General features: G+C 42.0%; 1 protein-coding gene across 2 annotated transcripts in view; it reads left to right on the top strand.

The window, feature by feature from the left end:
- LCLAT1 (lysocardiolipin acyltransferase 1) overlaps positions 1-17083 on the top strand; it is a 182117-nt gene extending 165034 nt beyond the window's left edge. For both annotated transcript variants that reach the window (XM_080814866.1, XM_080814867.1), the window contains one exon: positions 13083-17083. In XM_080814866.1, the coding sequence (XP_080670992.1) occupies positions 13083-13585 (503 nt within the window). In that variant the 3' untranslated portion in view covers positions 13586-17083. The remainder of the gene's footprint in view (positions 1-13082) is intronic.
- Positions 17084-20096: the final 3013 nt, after the last annotated feature.

The raw sequence follows: 20096 nt of genomic DNA, 5'->3' as shown, positions 1-20096 counted from the left end.
TGAGCTTTATCCACATACAATTAAAAAAGAAAGTACAAAAAGGAAGACAATGTGTGCCAAAAGGAAAAATAAATTTAACCTCTTTCGGCCAGAAGTATGAAAATGGTAGACAGTGTTATCAGTAGTTCACCTTCTGAACTACATAAAATCTATTTACTTTTTGCTATTTTCTTTTAAACTTCAGAAGATACTCCATATACTGTATAAGAATGGAGTCTACTGTTCTTTTGCCATCTTGGAAGAACCGGAGACTTCTGTTCTTTGGTTGAGCTACACACAGCCGGATTCTTTATCCTCTTGGTAGAGAAGTACAGTCCTGTAAGCTAATCCCTACATCCCAGTAGTGGCACCCTTTGCACAAGTGAGGAACTGGGCATACAGAAGGCCTGTGTTTGAGAATTTATCTTTTGAAGTTTTGAGTATATCTCATATTTTTTTGAGGGGAGGGAGGGGCAGAGAGAGAAGGATGGAGAATCGTAAGCAGGCCCCACGCCCAGCACAGAGCCCGACAGAGGGCTCGATCTCACAACCCCGTATTCATGACCTGAGCTGAAACCCAGAGTCAGATGCTTCACCAATTAAGCCACCCAGACACCCCAAGTGTTCCCCATATAGATCCGTTTTCTTCACCACCAGCACCACCGCCCTGCTTTATACTTTAGCTTACAGGACTTGTTAAATTACAAGGACAAGAAAGAACACATTATGATTATTTGTACTGAAAAGCACGGAGCCCTAAAATATATTCCTTAGTGGAATACTTAATCGGGTAATTTGGGAGAATACAGTAGGAGCAAGTGGTGGAACGAAGTGGGCACAGGCATAGCCCTGTGCTCAGAAATGCTTTCCATCACCCGGGGGGTCTTGCGGTTTAATAAGCCCCTGCTGTGGTGTGCATACAGCTGCGGTTGGATCACTCCCGGTTGATCCGGGAAGCCTTGTTTTACTCCGATCCCTAAACCTTAGACTGAAGTCAGGCTTACTGAGTGGGAATTCGGATTCCTGGGGGTTAAAAATGAGGTAATTTCGTTCTTGGATCATCTGAGGAGAGTGGCACGAGCCTAAGGTGGTTTCGCAGCCACTTCTGACGGACCCGTGTGGCTCCCGACACAGAGCCCAGGGTGGGGAAAGGACAGAATTCTGCTGCAACCAAAGACCGTCACCTTCTACGGTTTGTCTCGCTCTTGCACACAGCAGCTTGCCCTCACCCCGTTAATAATACCCTGTCCTCAGCCAGACTTTGTCTCTCAGAGGAGAAAAGGATGAAATTGCGGAGAAGACTCTGTTCTGGGCAAAGTCACCTACACAATAAAGATGGAGAGGAGTAACACTGTCCTCGGCTTTGTGGGCATCTTTATTTTTTTCTCCCAAGTTGAGCTGTATTGTCATTTGCATAATTTTTAAAGATTTACAGGATTGTCACTTAGATAACTCTGTTGTAGTTACGAGAGCTGCTGCAAAGTGGCTGGTAGGGCCTGGCTTGTGATTAGGGCCATCAGGAGTGCATAACAATTTCACAGAAGATCTAGTCGTTTATACTTTGAATAAAACCATAACAAAACTCTTAATCAGAACATGTGTAGGGTGTACTTAAAAGATGAAAGTAGTGCAATATTAAAAGAAACTTGAATAAAACTTGAAGATCTTTCATTTGCTTAGTATTGGTTTCATTACTGAGTACAGTAGATTCCCTTTATAAACTGCTGACCAACACATCTCCTCCTGTTACCACTAACTCTCCAGGGGAAGCCTTGTTCCCAGACTGAAGCTAAGGAACCTGAGGCCCACGGAGGTTAAGGGATTTGGTTAATAAGTAGCTGTGCCTAGGTATAAAACCAGGTCAGGCTGACTCTGTAGTTCCTGTTTTTAATATGCAGTCCTTAGAAGGTAGAGTAGGGTAGCGGAAAGGCTTTGAGTTAAACACAACTGATTGCTGATTAACTGTGATCTTCAGCAAGTGACTTAACTTCTCTGTGCCTCAGTCTCCACAGCTCTTTATAAAAGAGGGATAAAATCACAAGGGTTGTAAAGATCATAGTAAAGTGACTGTATCCTGATAAGCTCTACCAGGGCAGAGATCTTCTCGTTCACCATTGTAACCCCAAAGCCTACAGCTGTGTCTGATATAGAGAGTATGTGCTCAAAACAGAACTCATTGAATTAAACATGCCTGGCGCTTAGTAGGCACTCAGTAAACAGTAACATCCAAGTGCATTATCAGTCCTCTTCAATCCTAGTATCAGAACGTAGAGACTAATAATGTGTGATCTCTGGTCTCATTTAATTTGAAGACCAGCAAATTAGTAGATGTGCATGTGCTGACACCTTGGATCTTTTAATCTGTTACTGATTCATGTCCTGCGGTTTTGGAACATGTAAACAAATTTGTTGAGTTCAGCAGTGACAAATTGTATTTTGTTATTGCTCTTGTTTTTCCCATTGCATTTTGAATGTCTTTTCTCATTATTTTAGCACATGTTTTTCTTTTGAAGAATAATGGACAGAGTATGGATTTTTCAAAGATTAGGCAAAATAAGTTCATGTCATCAATAACACAATCTACAGATGCGCAAGTATAAGTGACAGTCATGCTTAATAGGTCCTGGAATGAATTTGTAACTAGGATTCTTGTCACTTTATTTCATAGCACATTGTTTTGTTTTGTTCCTTGCTGTCTGTTTTTGCTTTGTAATTCTGCACTAAAATCCCTGTGATTAAGGAGGCATGGCACGTGAGGCCAGCTGCTAGGTCGGGCTGCCTATAAAACTAGCACCTGTGCCCTTTGTGCCGCTTACACAGTAATGACGTTATAGTTTGCATTTCTGGTGAAAGTTGACTTGATAATGCTATTTGATGATTTTTTTAATTGAACACAAAATTTTATCCAACACTGTATTATACTATCAAGCATAGTACATTTGCACATGCATACTCTAGTTTGTGTCTATAGTATGCAAATCTATGCAGTTTTATCATGTGTTGATTCACATCGTTCTTTTAATCTCTTCTGTATTTGATTGTTTCCTTTGCTGTCATCTTAAATACACATGCTCTTTTTCCCTTAATCACATTCGTAGAGTTTAGTATTTTATTGATCTCATCAAATAACTAGCTTTTATACTTATTTATTTTCACTATTTCTTAGTTTTGTTCCATTAATTATTGCTTTTTATCTGTATTTTTTCCCCTCTATTTCCCTTTGGATTCTCCCCACCCCCCACCATTTCCAAGATTAGTAATTTCTTTTTCTTTTTCGTTTTTCCTCTTTCGTAAGGAAGCATTTATTATTTGAGTATAGCCTTCACTCTGTCCCATTGATTCCATTTTTCATTCTTTTAAAAGTAGTTCATAATTTTCTTATTGATTTCACCTTTCATCAAGGGTTATCTAAAAGTGTTCTGCTAAAGTGGGAGATACATATATATGGGATTTATGATGTGAGAATGTGGATTATAATATCTTAACTTTTACAAAATGTGTCTAAATATTGTCACCAATAATCAAGTATTTGTCAGTGTTCCATGGATACTACCCCATCTGAGGTATTTTTGAAAGACTTATAGATCTATATAATCTTTTAAAATCACATTTATCAGTAGTTATTCAGTTCTTTTATGTAATTGATTATTACTGGTGACCTCTTATGAAAGGCACAAAAGCCTACACGATAATTTTTTAAATTCTCTTTGCATTTCTGTTTTTCCTTTTACATTTATGACTTTGGCTCATAAAGATGTTTGACCAGTTTTTGCTTTAACAAATTTTTGTTTGATCTTATCCGTAGATGCTGAAAAGATACTTGATAAACTGAGCCATTACTAATAAAAATTAATAAAAGAGACTACTGTCATACCAAAACTCAACAGGAATGTTCTCCTACTGAAGACCTAAACCCACTGTCCTTTTTTGTAAAAGTAAATGCTAGTGAAAGCAGTAAGAAAAGACTACCTTAAAGAGGAGAAAGTTGAACATAAAATTTTTTTGCTGCTGATAGAAAATCTAAAAAGTCAAAAAGAAACAACCAAATTTAGTGTGTTCAGATGACTACATACAAATATTCAGCAAACAAATTTTTTCTCTACTGAAGCAGTGATTGCTTAAAAGCAGAAGTAAGAATAAATGTTCCATTCACAATAATGGCAAAAATTCTTAAATTATTTAGGAATAAATTTTAAAAAGAAGTCACAGAAGCTGTGTGAAGAAAACTAAAATCTTATTGAAAGACATAAAATAAGGTTTGAGCAAACGGAAAAGCATACTTTTTTCTTAGAGGAAAAGACAATAGAACAACGTCTAATCTTTCAAAGTTACAACGTAAATATAATGCAAATGCAATTTCAGAGTAAGTTGGAAGGGTGGTTATTTTAGAATTGAATTAATGCTCTTAAGTTTATCTTGAAAACATCGTTGCCAGCAGGAGTCAAGTATAGTATGAAAAAGGAAACAGGCAGATTTGTTTTACCAGGTATAAGTCATTTAGGACATCAGTATGGCCTTGGAGCAGGAATCTATACAGGTTAAGTGGAACAGAAGGGAGAAGGGAAACTGGGTGTTTCTGTATTTGAGAATTTGATGTGTGACCGAGTTGGTATTTCAGAACTGTGGAGAAAAAAGGAGTCGTGTAATAAAGGATGCTAGAAAAACTGACATCTACCGAAAGAAAATTAACTTATAAAGTTAAATGGGAAGATGTTCTCCATCTTGCAGAAAAATAAAAAGTATAATCTAGAGGCAGGAGGAGATAAAAATAGGCATCCAAAGGCTATAATAGCAAAAGAAATGAACTTGTATAGATACATAGAGACACACACGCAAATGTTGGACAAGATGCCATAAATAAAGACAATAGGTCATGGATTTATGAACATTTATGACAAAAAATATAGAGGATTAGTAATTCATGATAAAGGAGCTTTGCAAACTGACTAAAAAGAGAGGAACAGCATGTAGGGACTGGATAGGAGAAAGGAAGCTGCTTTCACAGAGCAGCAGATCCAACAAAATCCGTTCACTGTGGCCAGGGAAACACTAGTGACCAGCTGATAAAATCACTGCGGAAGATACAGAACATATGGCAGAGGGTAGAGTTCTTACCAACCGTAAGATGAAAAAACTGAATTTTCAAAAACAGATGAGGCAATCTAACCAATATATACTTCTAGTAGGTTTATATAGCTAATCAAAGTCCTACAGATTAAAACAAAAATGGTATACTTTGGCAACAATATAGAAAATTATAACACCAAGCATTAGTAAGTGTGAAAAGAAAGCCGTGTCATACATTTCTTGTGTTCAAATTTCATCCCAGGGGGCAGTTTCCTTTATGTAGCCAAAGTCAGTTGTGGTTTGCATATCTTCGGGTCCAGCAATTCAGTTTATTGGAATTTATCCTAGACAAACCACTATCATTAGTTACAAATAGATCGATTTAAATGTTGTTTGTGTGGAAACATCTTAAATAACAAAGGAATTTTTAAGAGTTCTATATAAGCAAACATTATGCATCCATAAAGTGACATTTTAGAAAATCTTTAATGGCATTTATGGAAAGATACATGAAAAAAACAAGTTATAAAAGAGTACGTATAACATGGTCCAATTTGTTAAAAGTTTATCGATCTCTTTTTCAAGACATGTTTTATATGTGTATGTGTGTGTATACATACACGTATACGTGGCCTCAACAAGTATATACTATTCTGATCTTGCCTTTGATCTATTAATACACCCATACTGCAAATTGCAGAAAATGTGAACATGTTTTCATTTTATCTAGAAGCTTATTTTGAAGCCTCAGAGAATCGGTGCCCCTCAGAAGAGAGATTTTCAGAACTGAAAAGATACCTGCATTCATACAAAACACCAAAAGTTCAACAGATTTAGGATAGGAATGTGAAAATATAGGTCCCGGAAATTACCTGTAAGAACCAAATGCAGGGTGGATAAGCAAGACTGTTCACAAACAAAAAGTTGAGTTTTAAGCACAGGATGGTTCCTTCTTAGAAAAAGTGGAAGTACTAATTCTGACTTTTTTAAAAAATAAAAGCAAGATGGGACAGGAGACCAACAGCCCTAGAGCACAGATCATCACCTTCCAATTCTGAATGCCATCCAAGGATTAATATCTACACCTAACTGAAAATGTCTAAGGATGAGTTGGTAGGGGCGGAGAGAAATGCATATCGGGTCATGAATCAGGGCCTACCCCTAGAGGCAAGGCCAGTCTCCTCAATGCTTTGCTTCCATGCTATGGGAGAGGCGTGAGTGCAGTCAGAGAATACACCACAAGGTGTGCCACAGCAGACAGTCTTCGCCAGAGAAAGAGGAAGCCCAGAGACAGAAGGAAGGTCAAGCGTAGCAGCGTAAACCTCACCTCCCTACAGGCACTATAGGGGATCTCCCACCCAGAGGAGTAAGAGCAAGAATCAGAGCACACACCATACACCAGGCACTTCTCTGAGCATTTTTACAGCCCTTCCCCTAGTTGATCCTCACAAAACCCTGGGAGGGTAGGTAGTGTTACTATCTGCATATATAGATGAGGCTTGTGGTGAAAATGTTAAGGTCAGAGAGCTGATGCGGGGCAGGACCAGCAGCAGTCTGTCTCTACTTTCCATTTCTTAAATACGTACTCAACCTATACGCAAAGACAGATGAATAACATTCTCAGTAGGAAGCAGTTCTTTCCCTACGAAAATGGTTCTGAGTCCTAATACCAGCTGATTTTAAGTGATTCATGCATGCCCTTTTATTTTGAAGCAGAAAGAGGTCTTTCTTTTAGATATATGTAGGGAAAAAAATACCTCTATCTGTCCATTCCAAACCATGCTTCAAAGTGTACTGACCAGTGCCAATTTGTCGTGCTTAGTATTAGCCAGGTTCTAGTATAGGTCAGTGTTAAAGTGACAGTGAGTGACTGTTGAGTTACTAAGTCCAACTTTTATCGTCTTGGTGTATTTTTTTTAAATCTGAAAAACTGCACAAATCCAGCAGCCTCAGCATTTTCTTTTAACAAAAATGCATCTTAGATGACAAACTATTTAAAACCCTCCAATATATGCAGTTAGACTGATGGCTTTAGATCTGGCTAATAGAAAATAGGCCTATGTATATTTTTAATTTTTTAAGGTATTAAAGTTGAAATCCAAAATAAATTATATTTTTGTGCATTTCGTGTATATTTTATTATAGAGTGGGGAAAGAAAATAGAGTTGAAAATGGAAATTTAAGACTACTGTGGGTGAAAAAGAAAAAATTTTTGGTTATTCTGACACTGAACTATATAATTGGATGTGTGCTCTTTAGCAGCTGTGGGCAAACCAGGATTTCTTCACCCAGTTCTTTCCTTTGAAACATACAAATGTGTCAAGAATTGGTTCTCTCCCACTCCCAGTGTGCTTTTCCTATTGAAATCGGACTCTTGTAATAATCATGGGCTCGACCTGATGTGCTTGGAAACCCTCCCTTCTGCATATTACATTTGTAAATTCCAGTCATATCTTTTAAAGCCTCTGTTCGTTACTTAAACCTGACATTAAAAATTCCCCTAGTCTCAGTCTTAGACTAAAAATTAAGATGTGAAGTGAGTGTTTGTCCTGTTCTTCCAGCGGGAGAAAAGAAACCTCTGTGGGCCCACATGAGTGTGGTTGTTCTAACATAGTGGTAGTTTAACATAATAATAAAGTTTGAAACTTTCCAGAAGACAGAGAATCAGGAGCAGATCATTTTCTAAGCACCACAGAGGCAGATGACAGGTGGCTAAATAACGTCAAGATTTGTAATCTCAACTGTGTAAAAAGGAGATCTTTTTTAAAAAAAGGCTTTTACTTATGGCAGCCATCTCAATTTGCATATTTTAAAGGATGTTGTTTTCATACCGAAAGATGTCAAGGCTATAAATCCTGTGTCCTTGAAGGAACTTCTCTTTTCTTATTCTGTTATTACATTATTTTAGCCCTCTTAAAAGCTGGTTAATGGAATAAAGGCACATTTCAACTTCGGAGTATCCATTTCAGTACTGTCACTTGGGAACGAAGCAAGCCCTGCTCACCTTTACCTGTTACCTTCTGAGAGCAAACTGACTTTCTGGTAGTTTGCTCCTCTAGGCTAGAGGCCATGGGCCAGGAGGTCTTGAGAGGGTGATGTGAAAAGTGAGCTCCTTTATTAGCAATAAAGAGTTCTGTGTGGCTTTGGGTTGTCTGGAGACAAGAAACTTAATATAAAGTTTACAAGTATCACGATACCTCAGGGCATAAAAGCCTTTGTCCCTTTCCTCCTCTCTTGCTCTGGCCTGAATGCATTTCTTAGTCCCTCTAATACTTAAGGATACAGTACGGCTCAGGGCGATGAGCAACAAGCTGTCTCTCCTTCCCCTCCCCAGTTCTTCCTTTCTCACTTCATTGCCTTTAGTTTCTCACATTATAGTGTTGCTCTTATTTGTAATATAAGTAGTATTTTAGTTATGCTGAGTTCTGTTAGTCCAAAGTTCCAAATTCCAAAAAAAGCAATTTATTGGAAATCTCTTGGAATATTGCCTTTTTTAAGGTGACACCCCATTACCCAAGATTGTTGTAATTCTTTCAGAACCAAGAATCTGTAGCACACAAGTTAAAAAAAAAAAAAAAATTCCCATGCAGTTGTTAAGTCTTACTAACGGTATGTAGAAGTTGTAGTCATGCTAACATTAAGAACTTTCTTTTTGCCCGGCACTATGCAAAGGGCTTTATGTATATTAGTTCACTGTGTTGTTATGACAACCTCATGTAGAAGGCATAATTCCCTCCTGTATTTTTATGTGAGAGGATATCAGACCGTAAAAATTTTGGTCAAGCAAGCATTTCTGGAACCTGTTTTAAGCGCAAGGCATTGTGCTAGGTACTAAAGATCTAAAGCAGAAACATGGTCCTTTCCCTTTCTGGTACTTATGATGCCCTGGGAGACTGGGTTTCCATGAGCTTTCAGTAATCGAGGACAGGATGGCAGAGGAGTACCCAAACAAGCACACAGAATATATGTCCTGAGCATGTCAGGGGGCAAGACCACTCTGGGCCTGGATACTTGAAGAAAGCTCTTCTTAGAATGCAATCTCCTTGACTCTGGAGATAGACTTTGAAGAGAGTGGAGAGAAAAGATTTCAGGGAAACAACAGGCTGTATATTTGAGGCAAAGATAATATTCTTGGCAATTTTGTGAAACAGTAATTTGAGTAGCTGTCTTGTGTAGAAGGCATGAGGTCCCTCACTGGCGTCATGGGGGCTCAGGCTAATAATACCCTGGAGAGTAGTATAGAGAGGGAATGTGAGTGCAGTCCCCACAGATACTGTGCTGGCACCGGTGGGCTCACAGGAGCTAAAGTTAGAGGGACAGATTAGAACCCAACAATGCTGGTGTTACGATTCAGTAAGCTATGTTAGCAGCCAACATTTATTGAGTACTTACTATGTCTCAGACCCTATTTTACGTGTTTTTATGTGTATTTTCTCATTTAATGCCCCAACACCTCTGTGAGGTAGTTTAGATACAGGAACCAAGCAAGCGACAGAGACCAGTTAGTCGGTCAGTAAGAGGCAGGACCTAGGATTTTTTTCTTTTTTAAAGATTTTATTTATTTATTTGACAGACAGAGATCAGAAGTAGGCAGAGAGGCAGGCAGAGAGAGAAGAGGAAGCAGACTCCCTGCCGAATAGAGACCCTCGATCCCAGGACCCTGGGATCATGACCTAAGCTTAAGGCAGATGCTTCAACCCACTGAGCCACCCAGGCACCCCAGGACCTAGGATTTGAATGTGGGCAGTCTGCTTCCACAGCCCTCCGTGCTCCACAGAGCAGTGTTTCTGGAATTTTTCACTTAGGAACATTTCTGTAAGTGATACGGACATGGTCTCAAACGTTGCCATTTATATCCTCAACAGACATATGATTGCACATACACCCTTCCCTATGGGTTGTCCAGAAGAAAGTAGAAAGTGAAAGTTTAGCTTCTTACTAGTATAGCTCTAGCCTTTTTTTTTTTTTTAAGAGTCTATTCATTTATTCGACAGAGTGAGATCACATACTAGGCAGAGTCAGGCAGAGAGAGAGAGAGAGGAGGAAGCAGGCTCCCTGCCAAGCAGAGAGCCTGATGCGGGACTTGATCCCAGGACCCTGAGTCGAAGGCAGAGGCTTAACCCACTGAGCCACCTAGGCGCCCTAGCTCTAGCCTTTTTTTTTTTTTTTTTTAAGATTTTATTTATTTGACAGACAGAGAACACAAGTAGGCAGAGAGGCAGGCAGAGAGAGAGGAGGAAGCAGGCTTCCCGCGGAGCAGAGAGCCCGATGTGGGGCTCGATCCCAGGACCCTGAGATCATGACCTGAGCCGAAGGCAGAGGCTTTAACCCACTGAGCCACCCAGGCGCCCCAGCTCTAGCCTTTTTGATAGCAGTTGGTGAGCACTGAGCAGCACCTGTGGAAGAAGGCTGGCTCACATGAGCAGCTGCTCAGGAGGAGCTGTGCCACAGGTGGGGTGACCAAGGAGGAGGGTGGGGAGAGCTGCCAGGGGAAGGGCTTGATCCCAGGCTGTGGACCAGTGAGTCTGATGAGACCAGCAGCCCTTTCAGAGAGGGGTCTGGGCAAAACGTGAAGCAGAAATGTTGCTTGCAGGGGAGTTTTGAAAGTAAGTGGAACGAGCACTCAGTTCTAAGAGGTAAAGAGGCATGACAAGTGACAGGAAGTGACATTTCCTCCACTGTGAGACAAAGTGGACTCCCTGCTGGAATCAGAGAGCCTAGCCTCGCCTTTCTTCAAGGCCTTCAGATCCACCTCCACCACAGCCGTCCCTCACGGACCTTTCAGCCATTTCCTCTCTCATATACAATGCTCAGCTTCCCAATGAGACTGTCCCTTCAATTCTGAATCTTAGCCTTGTTGACACAGGTATTTTCATTTCTCAGACTACAGTCCTTGCCAAGGGCTGATTATATTTATAAGATAGCTATGAAACCCAATTGAAACTTGGACTGAAGTAAATCACAGAGTAAAGGAGACAGACAGTGGACATTTACAGAAGACTTAAAGAACATTAAAAAAGGAACACAGCCCACCTAACCAAAGAGGCAGAGGATCTGTACTCTGAAAACGGTAGAACACTCATGAAAGAAATTGAGGAAGACACAAAGAAATGGAAAAATATCCCGTGCTCATGGATTGGAAAAACAAATACTGTGAAAATGTCTATGCTACCCAGAGCAATCTACACATTCGATGTAATCGCTATCAAAATACCATCAGCATTTTTCAATAGAGCAAGAAGAAATAGTCCTAAAATTTGCACGGAACCAGAAAAGCCAAAGGAATGTTGAAAAAGAAAACCAAAGCTGGTGGCATCACAATTCCGGACTTCAAGCTCTATGACAAAGCTGTAATCATCAAGACAGCATGGTACTGGCACAAAAACAGATCAGTGGGACTGGAAAGAGTCTCCAGAAACAGACCCTCAACTCTATGGTCAACTAATCTTCGACAAAGCAGGAAAGAATGTCCAGTGGAAAAAAAGACAGTCTTTTCAACAAATGGTGTTGGGAAAATTGGACAGCCACATGCAGAAGAATGAAACTGGACCCTTTCCTTTACACCACACACAAAAATAAACCCAAAGTGGGTGAAAGACCTAAATGTGAGACAGAAATCCATCAGAATCCTAGGGAAAAACACAGGCAACAATCTCTCTGACTTCGACCACAGCAACCTCTTAGTAGACACATCTTCAAAGACAAGGGAAACAAAAACAAAAATGAACTATTGGGACTTCATCAAGATAAAAATCTTTTGTACAGCAAAGGAAATAGTCGACAAAACTAAGAGACAACCAACAGAATGGGAGAAGATATTTGCAAATGTCTTATCAGATAAAAGGTTAGCATCCAAAATCTTTAAAGAACTTACCGAACTCAACACCCAGAACCAAAAAAAAAAAAAATCCAGCAAGAAATAGGCAGAAGGCATGAACAGACATTTCTCCAAAGAAGACATACAAATGACCACCAGACACATGAAAAAAAAAAAATGTTCAACATCACTCAGCATCAGGGAAATACAAATCAAAACCACAATGAGATGTCACCTCACAGCAGTCAGAATGGCTAAAATTAACTGAGGAAACAACAGTCATTGGCGAGGATGCAGAGAAAAGGGAACCCTCTTGTGCTTTTGGTGGGTATGCGAACTGGTACAGCCGCTCTGGAAAACAGTATGGAGGTTCCCCAGAAAGTTAAAAATAGAACTACCCTAATCCCCAGCAGATGCACTATTAGGGACTTATCTAAAGGATGCAAAGTGATTCGAAGAAGCACATACACCCCAGTGTTTATAGCAGTGTCCACAGCAGCCAAACTATGGAAGAAACCCAGATGCCCATCAACAGAGGAATGGATAAAGAAGATGTGTATATACATACAATGAAATATTACTCTGCCATCAAAAAGAATGAAATCTTGCCATTTGCAACAACGTGGCTGGAACTAGAGGGTATTATGCTAAGTGAAATAAGTCAGAGAAAGACCAATATCATATGATTCCGCTAATATATGGAATTAAGAATGGGAAGGAAAAAATAGAAACAGAGTGGGAGGCAAACCATAAGAGACTCTTGACTCTAGGAAACAAACTGAGGGTTGCTGGCGGGGAGGTGGGTGATGAGCATTAAGGAGGGCACTTGGTGGAAAGAGCACTGGGTGTTGCATGCAACTGACAAATCTAAATTCTACCTCTGAAACCATGTTGATTAAAGTGAATTTAAATGAAAAAAAATTATTTCTATCTCAAACCTGTTTACTGTTTACAGGTTACTGTTTCTATAGAGAGTGAAAATAATTTCTTTCTGAAAGTCTTTGTGGTGATTAGCAGCAAATAAAAAAACTAAAAATGACAGGTAAATCTGACCCAAAAATCTAGGAACGCTAGTGTGTATAGCCCTTGTTTGTTAACCGTGGCTCACTCTGTCCTGATTTTTTTCCTGGTTTTGGTTCTCCCTTGTCGTTTGAATCAGCCTTACTGCCCCGCATTGATCATTACTCTGTCTGTATTTTTTATCTTTTCCAAAACCTAGGTAAGAACCTCGACGCGGTCCACGACATCACGGTGGCGTACCCTCACAACATTCCTCAGACAGAGAAGCATCTCGTCCTCGGGGACTTCCCCAAGGAGATTCACTTCCACGTGCACCGCTACCCGGTAGATGCCCTCCCCGTGTCCAGGGAGGACCTGCAGCTCTGGTGCCACCGGCGCTGGGAGGAAAAGGAAGAGAGGCTTCGTGCCTTCTATCAAGGGCAGAAGAATTTTCAGTTTACGGGACAGACTGTAATTCCACCTTGCAAGTCTGAGCTCAGGGTCCTTGTGCTCAAATTGCTCTCCATACTTTACTGGACCCTGTTCAGCCCTGCAATGTGCCTCCTCATATATCTGTACCATCCTGTTCGGTGGTATTTTATAATCACCATGGCTCTCTTTGTGCTGCTAGAGAGAATATTTGGCGGACTGGAGATGGTTGAACTTGCATGTTACCGGTTTTTTCACAAACAGCCACATTTAAATGTAAAGAAACATGAGTGAGATCATAAGGTTCACAGTGTTAACGACCAATGGGATATTTTGGAAATGTGTCGAGCCTTTGTAAACGGAGATCCGTTTTTGCATGACTATGTCAAATATTTCTACTACCATCCTTATTTGTTAAAGATACTTTGCACTTAGTTTTGTGGGGAAATTGCTGCACACTTTTTTTTTTTTTTTTTTTTAACTCTCTGAATGTAATTTCAATACGCCTAGCAGGGAGCTATCACTATAAAATAACTCGGGCCAGAGTGTCCCTAAAGCAGCCACTAGGCTGTTAGCAGACAAGGGACACACAAGATTTTCCTACAGGCTCAGTCCTATTTCCTAACAAACTCCAGAGACAAGAGGCAGATGTGGGGCTCAGAACAAGGGCTGGCACTTGACACTGGAGGTGAGAGCCCTTCCTCTGGGTTCCCTCCCCCAGCACTGTCCCCCGGCTCATTTCTATGCCAGTCAAACCATTGCATTCTTTCCTAAGGCCAGAAAACAGAAACCCCACGTCCTTCAGCCAACCAACCATTTTGCTGGGAAGCCCTTCATTCATAAAACCTTGACGTTTAGCCTCGCACTCACCTAGACACCAGAAGACTGCCTGTGCCCTTTCTTCCCATGGATAGTAAGACCTGGACATTTCTCAGGGAGCAACCACAGGCTCTCCGCTTGGAAACGGAGTTTGGATTTGTACAGATAGGAATGAAGACTGTTCAGTTGTTCCCTTCTACTTACTCTTGCGTGCTCCGAGCTGGTTTCCTTGACACTCATCGGCAGGGGTAGCTTTTTCTGTGACATCAAGGCACTCACCTTTCTAAAGGAATGCGTGGAAGGGTCTGTCACTGCGGTCAGAACCTCTTGAAGTTGTGTCTGTTGAAATAGTTCTTTAAACCTGCCCCCAAAAGGAAGGATACTGTACTTTTCTGTACGTGCACGGGTATCTGGCATCTGCATTAAAGCAACAGCGTGTGCAGCCCGGGCGGTCATGGCTCAGCCTCGGTTCCGCCTTCGCAGCCCTGATGGATTTCTGATAACAGGAAAATGAACCCCTTTTTAATGATAATGAGGGCTCTCGCTCTCATTTTTCAGTCCCAGGCTGCCTGTTTGAGTACTAAAATTTAAATCGACTTTTGGCCAGTCGTTTGCCTAAATATTCCTGGCGCTTGGAGTCCACGGGAATTCCAGCAAACCAACAGCACCAGTCTCCTTCTGCGGCAGAAGGGATGCGTGGTCCTTGTCTCCACCCTGCTGGAGCTGGGCCCAACTGTTTTTGTCATAGGATAGGGACGCTGGTCAGAGCAGCAGAAAACATGAGGCAGTGAGAAATCTCGAGCTGCTCGCAGACCTGCCCGCTTTCCTCCTGCCTCCCACCGGCCTCAAACGCTACTGCTTTATGTACTGTTTTGGCATGAATGCCTTCTTAACTACAGCCCATTTTTGCTCAGCGGTGACTTGTACCCAACAATGGAAACATGCGTTGCCATGAAAGGTAAGCACGTTGTGAGTCGAACTTACCGAGGAGAAGGACCGGGTTGCTTGCAGAACACCGTTGACACCACTTTTGCTGGAGGGGGACTGAGGAGTGCGTGCGCACGCACCAGCCTATATTTAACCACACCCCCAGGCCCTTTTCCTTCCTGCCTGGAGCCGCTAATTACTTACTGTGCACATCTGCTCCAGACCCAGCTGTTTAATCCCATGGTTTTTAAGGTGTTTTTCTTTTTTAACCTTTTTTTTTTGGTCCTAATAAAAGAGGTTTCTAATTTAGTTTTCTCTTAGACCTCCTCTTGATTATATTTGGAAACACAGTTTTACAATTAGCCCTGCATTTGTCCTGGGCAAGAGAAGAGCTCCGTCTTCTACCCCACACGTGTTTGTACTGTAGCCCACCCAGCCGCGCGCCCTCCAGCTCCCCGGCTCCTTGTTTGTGGTGTAACCTCTAGAGGATGGCGTGAAGCCTGTACAAGAGGAAAGCTCTTTCCTTTCCTCTAAGAAAATGTTTTCTTTGGATCATAAAGACATGTTTAAGATAATGCAAACTTTGTTTTACTACCCAAAATTCATACGCACCCACACTGGGGAGTACAGACATCGTACCTGCTCTCTGAATCAGAAACGATAACTTCAAAGAGAAAGAAGTTGCTTCTTTCTGTTTTATTTTCTGGTTTTGTTTTTTGGGGTCTTGTGTTTTCACAGTAAGGCTTCTTATAAAGTTGTAATTCTTTGTTCCTACATATTTGGCTTTTTTAAGAGAAGAAATTTAAAGAAATAGTGAAGGATTTGGAACTTAGAGCTTTGTAAATTGGTTAAAAAAAGGTCAAGTAAAAATTAACTTCAGTGTTGTGATTGGCCTCAGGAATGAGCCCTCCGCCCCTTCCCACCTCATCACTCTGGACTCAGAGCAGCTGTCAGTCCTCTGAGTCTAGCCACTCTCTTCCCATTGAACGCTCTTTCGGTCCTTTGAAGATCAGCTTAGTCGTGGGCTGTGAAACGTTTATAGTACCGTCTGTCCAACTGTTCGGTCTTTACCATTCTGAAACGTTTTAAACAAAGCAAATGTGGTTTGCATGGGACGTGAACCATTATACTTAAAATAGTAAACTACGAGGAAGGGTGCTGATGAGGTCCCAGGTTTTACCACCAGAAAGCTCTGATAAGAGGCCAAAGTCACTATACAAACCAGTGGGCGAATGTGGTAAAAGACCAGAAGAAAACGTTAAACAGCCTGTAATTTCAAACTCCTATTAAAACCCTTCCTTGTTTGCAACACTACTAACACACAGATTAGGAAGAAATACCAGCTTCCGCTTGTGTCACTTTGACATTAGTTACTTCTCAGCACCACACTGGGAGCTGGACTTTGGTGGCCAGAATTCTGCGAATTCTGCAGAAGGGGTGAAGTGCCCATTGCACCCGGCCTGCAGGCTCTCGGCCTGACTGCGATGCCCCTGTGCACTTTTGTAATAGAGACTCTAATGGAGGGAGCCTGTTGGTATTAAATTGTTTACATTTCTTTATATAAATAACGTGCTTTCAGTGCCTTAGTTATGGGTCCCTTTCTTTTTCTTGTTCCGAGAATTCTACAATGTGTTTCTTAGGTAAAAGTCTCTTTTTGCTACTCACTGGGAGGAAAATGGTTTGTAAACACTGGTCACTGTGGTAAACACTATTTTGTGGGGACATCTGGAGAGGAGAGCTTGATGCTGAGGTAGCCTTTGCCTTAGAGCTATTATTTATGCTGTAGCAAACAAACACGGTCTTGTCACGCAATGAGCTTCAGATTGGAGATGGCCCAGAAGTTGTCTCGTACCAACCTTAAGCTTTTATTTCAGAAGAGAATCTTGGTTTTGGTAATTTATTTTTTAAAAGACTATGTACAAAACAAGTTTTAAAAATAACTCACAGAATGGCCTTAGTTTTCAATGTCCACTAGTATGTTTATGAGTGTTACCTGTAATTTACATCCAGAATAACGTGGAATAAATCAGATCAAGTTTGCCCGTGTATCCTGTTTCTGGTTCTGCCGGAATGAGTGAGTGCTACTGTGTTTTCCCACCTTGTTCCAGCCTTATGGTAATATAGCATCAAGGAAGAGCTCATTAGTTAGGAATCTTTCATAGGTATTTAAGAAAAAAAGACAAATGCCCACACAAAAAGAGAATACACTGCTTCCTTAACTGGAAAACTCTAGGGTCCATAGTTGAATTCAGGCTTCAGTGAATTCATCAGAACTTGGTTTTCTAACATTTCTGTCAATTAAGCCCTGAGGGCAGTTTGGTCTCACACTTGTGGGGTTGTAATGCCAAACACCAGCACTACTAGCTGCAAGAGGTAAATGGGACTGTGCATCCCCCATCACCGTCAGGGAGTATGTAACCGTGAAAGCACATCTTTTAACAAAGCTTGACAAATGCATGAAAATGTGCTTAGCAAACACACACACATGCACTTGAGAATCACGGAACTGAAGGGTAGCAGAATATGCCTCCCCAAAATATGACTAGTTAAGCACGTGCCACCCAAAATAGGCCACTTTGGTATATTGACGGCTTTGAGCTGTAGGCACTTGAAAAGCAGCAGTTGGAGGGAAAGGCTTTCTGTGAACTGTCCTCATCTGCCTGCTGACCAGTTCTCCAAAAAGACTCACTGGTCATATTATGCTGAGCAAAATAAACCAATCAGAGAAAGACAATTAGCATATGAATGCACTGTTATGTGGAATTTAAGAAACAAAGCAGAGGATCATAGTGGAAGAAGAGAAAAAACAAGATGAAACTAGAGAGGGAGACAAAGCATAAGAGACTCTTAATCATAGTAAACAAACTGAGGGGTTCCTGGAGGGGAGAGAGGTGGAGGGATGGGGTAACTGGGTGATGGACAGTAAGGAGAGCATGTGATTTAATGAGCACTGAGTGTTACAGAAGACTGATGAATCACAGACCTGTACCTCTGAAACCCGTAATACATTATATTTTAATTAATTGACTTCAAAATTTTAAAAAATGTTTAAAAAAAAAAGAACTCAGTGGCCATAAATCCCTTCCCTGGGAGTTGCATCAACCAGCAAGGATGGACTCCTGTCATAGGAGAGAGGACAAAAATGACCACCACACCCACATAAAGGTGGTCACAAAGCATCATGCTTCCCAGCTATTCTAAGGGCCAGTTCATCTTTCCTCGAAGTCATTTACTCTCCCCTAAGAGGCCTCCCTCCACCTCCACCTTCCCAGGGAGGGTGCTCTCTAGTCCTGAATTCTAAGCCACCTCTGGAAGTTACTCGTTTTTCCTTGGCTATATCTCCACGTATACGTGGCGGATACATGTTAATACATTTCTGATTGTCTTCCTCTTGTTAATCTTTTATTACCAGAATCTCAACCAAGAACTCAGAAGGGTACAGAGAAATTATCTTTCCTCCCCTGCAGAACCTATCTGTATGTTCTCCCATGCTCCCCACTCTGTCTTCAGTTTCTACAACAAGCACTTTGCTTGAAAGATCCACTCTGAGAGGAGCCCACAATTTCATTTTCTGGGAAAGGGGCACACAAGGCCTGAGGAGCCCAGGATGAGGGCTGGCCTCAAAGACCGGGCCAGGAGGCTGGTGGGATTTCTATACTCAGTTTATGTGAAGGGGAGAGAGGAGAGCATAGTCTGTAGAAGCCCACTATCTCCCACATTGCTCATGTCACTGATTAATTTTATAAAGGGTTTAAGCAACTCCCTGTGAAGTGTGGCTTTCCAATGAGGCATTTCAAATGCCAGCTAGCCAGCCCTGGAATGTGCATAGCTTACCTACACTTGTGCAATGCATTCTTCATCCCAAAACATTTTTAAATTACAAAGAGGCAACCTATGCTGTCCTGGCTGTGTTTGACCTGTTCCACAGGTGCCCATAATGACTTGATGCCTGCGGTTCCTCCATCACTAGACCCTCTCAGCTGCAACCCCAGTGGGAAAGAGCCAAGGAAGGGGACTGTTGCCCCAGTGGCTCAAAAAAATATCCCAAACCAGGGGTCGGTGCTCATTCCTGAACCACTTACTTGCCCAGAAATACTATGTGGGTCGTGTCCCTGGTTGTTGGCCGCCTCCTGGAGCAGGGTTGGAATTTGGTCCCTGGTCCCCAGGACCTGTGTCGAGGAGGGACAGATTTGAAGAGGACTGTTACAGAGAATAGGATGGAATGATGCTGGATGGCGGGATGTCCACCTCAACCTCCCACATGGTTTCAAGACAGGGTTCCAAGCCCTGCCCTGAGGGACCCTTCTCTATCAACCCTAGGGGGTATTTGGGAACCCTGGTGTTCTCCATAGCAGTGCATAGACCATCTCATCAACAGCGGGTCCAACTGAATTCTCCAGTCACCACTTCCACTCAGAGTACCCAGACACAAGCAAGACAGTGTTGACGTTGTCCTTCCATCAAGATCTGCTGATGTCCTTCCATCAAGATCTGCTGACGTATCAGCCTGCAGCTCTGCCATCCCTCTGTCTCCCGGCTCTGCCCCTCACCTGCAGTGACTCATCCCTCCCTCGCCTGCCTCCGTGCGTGCCCTTCCTTCCTGGTGCACTAGATCGGGCAAGCCTGGGGAGCCGCTACCCACTCTCCCTGTTCCAAGTTCTCCTCACGTCCCCCTCAGAACACCCAACCCCGTTTGACCACGGAACCTGTGCCTCACAGCCCCCTGTGGCTTCCGGCTGATTGCCAAACAGCCTCTCCCAATTCCTCCCAACCCAGCCAGCAGGTCCCCAGGCGTGAACATTTTCACAAGAATGAACCTGGCTGCCCACACGTCACGAGTGCCTCACCCCCTCCCAGCTTTGCACAGAGCCCTCTCATGCGAGAGGTGCTTCTGTCCCCAGCCCACGGCCAGTCAAATCCCATTTCTTCTCTGCAGTGTTCCCCAATCAGTCTAGCTTGACATGTCCTCCCGCCACAGAGACATTTCTCGGCAACTCACGCTTGACTACATTACAGCCTATCTTATGTTATGTTATTTTTCAGCCTGATCACCTCAGCA

Source organism: Martes martes (genome assembly GCF_963455335.1).
Source record: "Martes martes genome assembly, chromosome: 9".
NCBI lineage: Eukaryota > Metazoa > Chordata > Mammalia > Carnivora > Mustelidae > Martes > Martes martes.
This window is presented reverse-complemented; position numbering and strand designations above follow the sequence as displayed.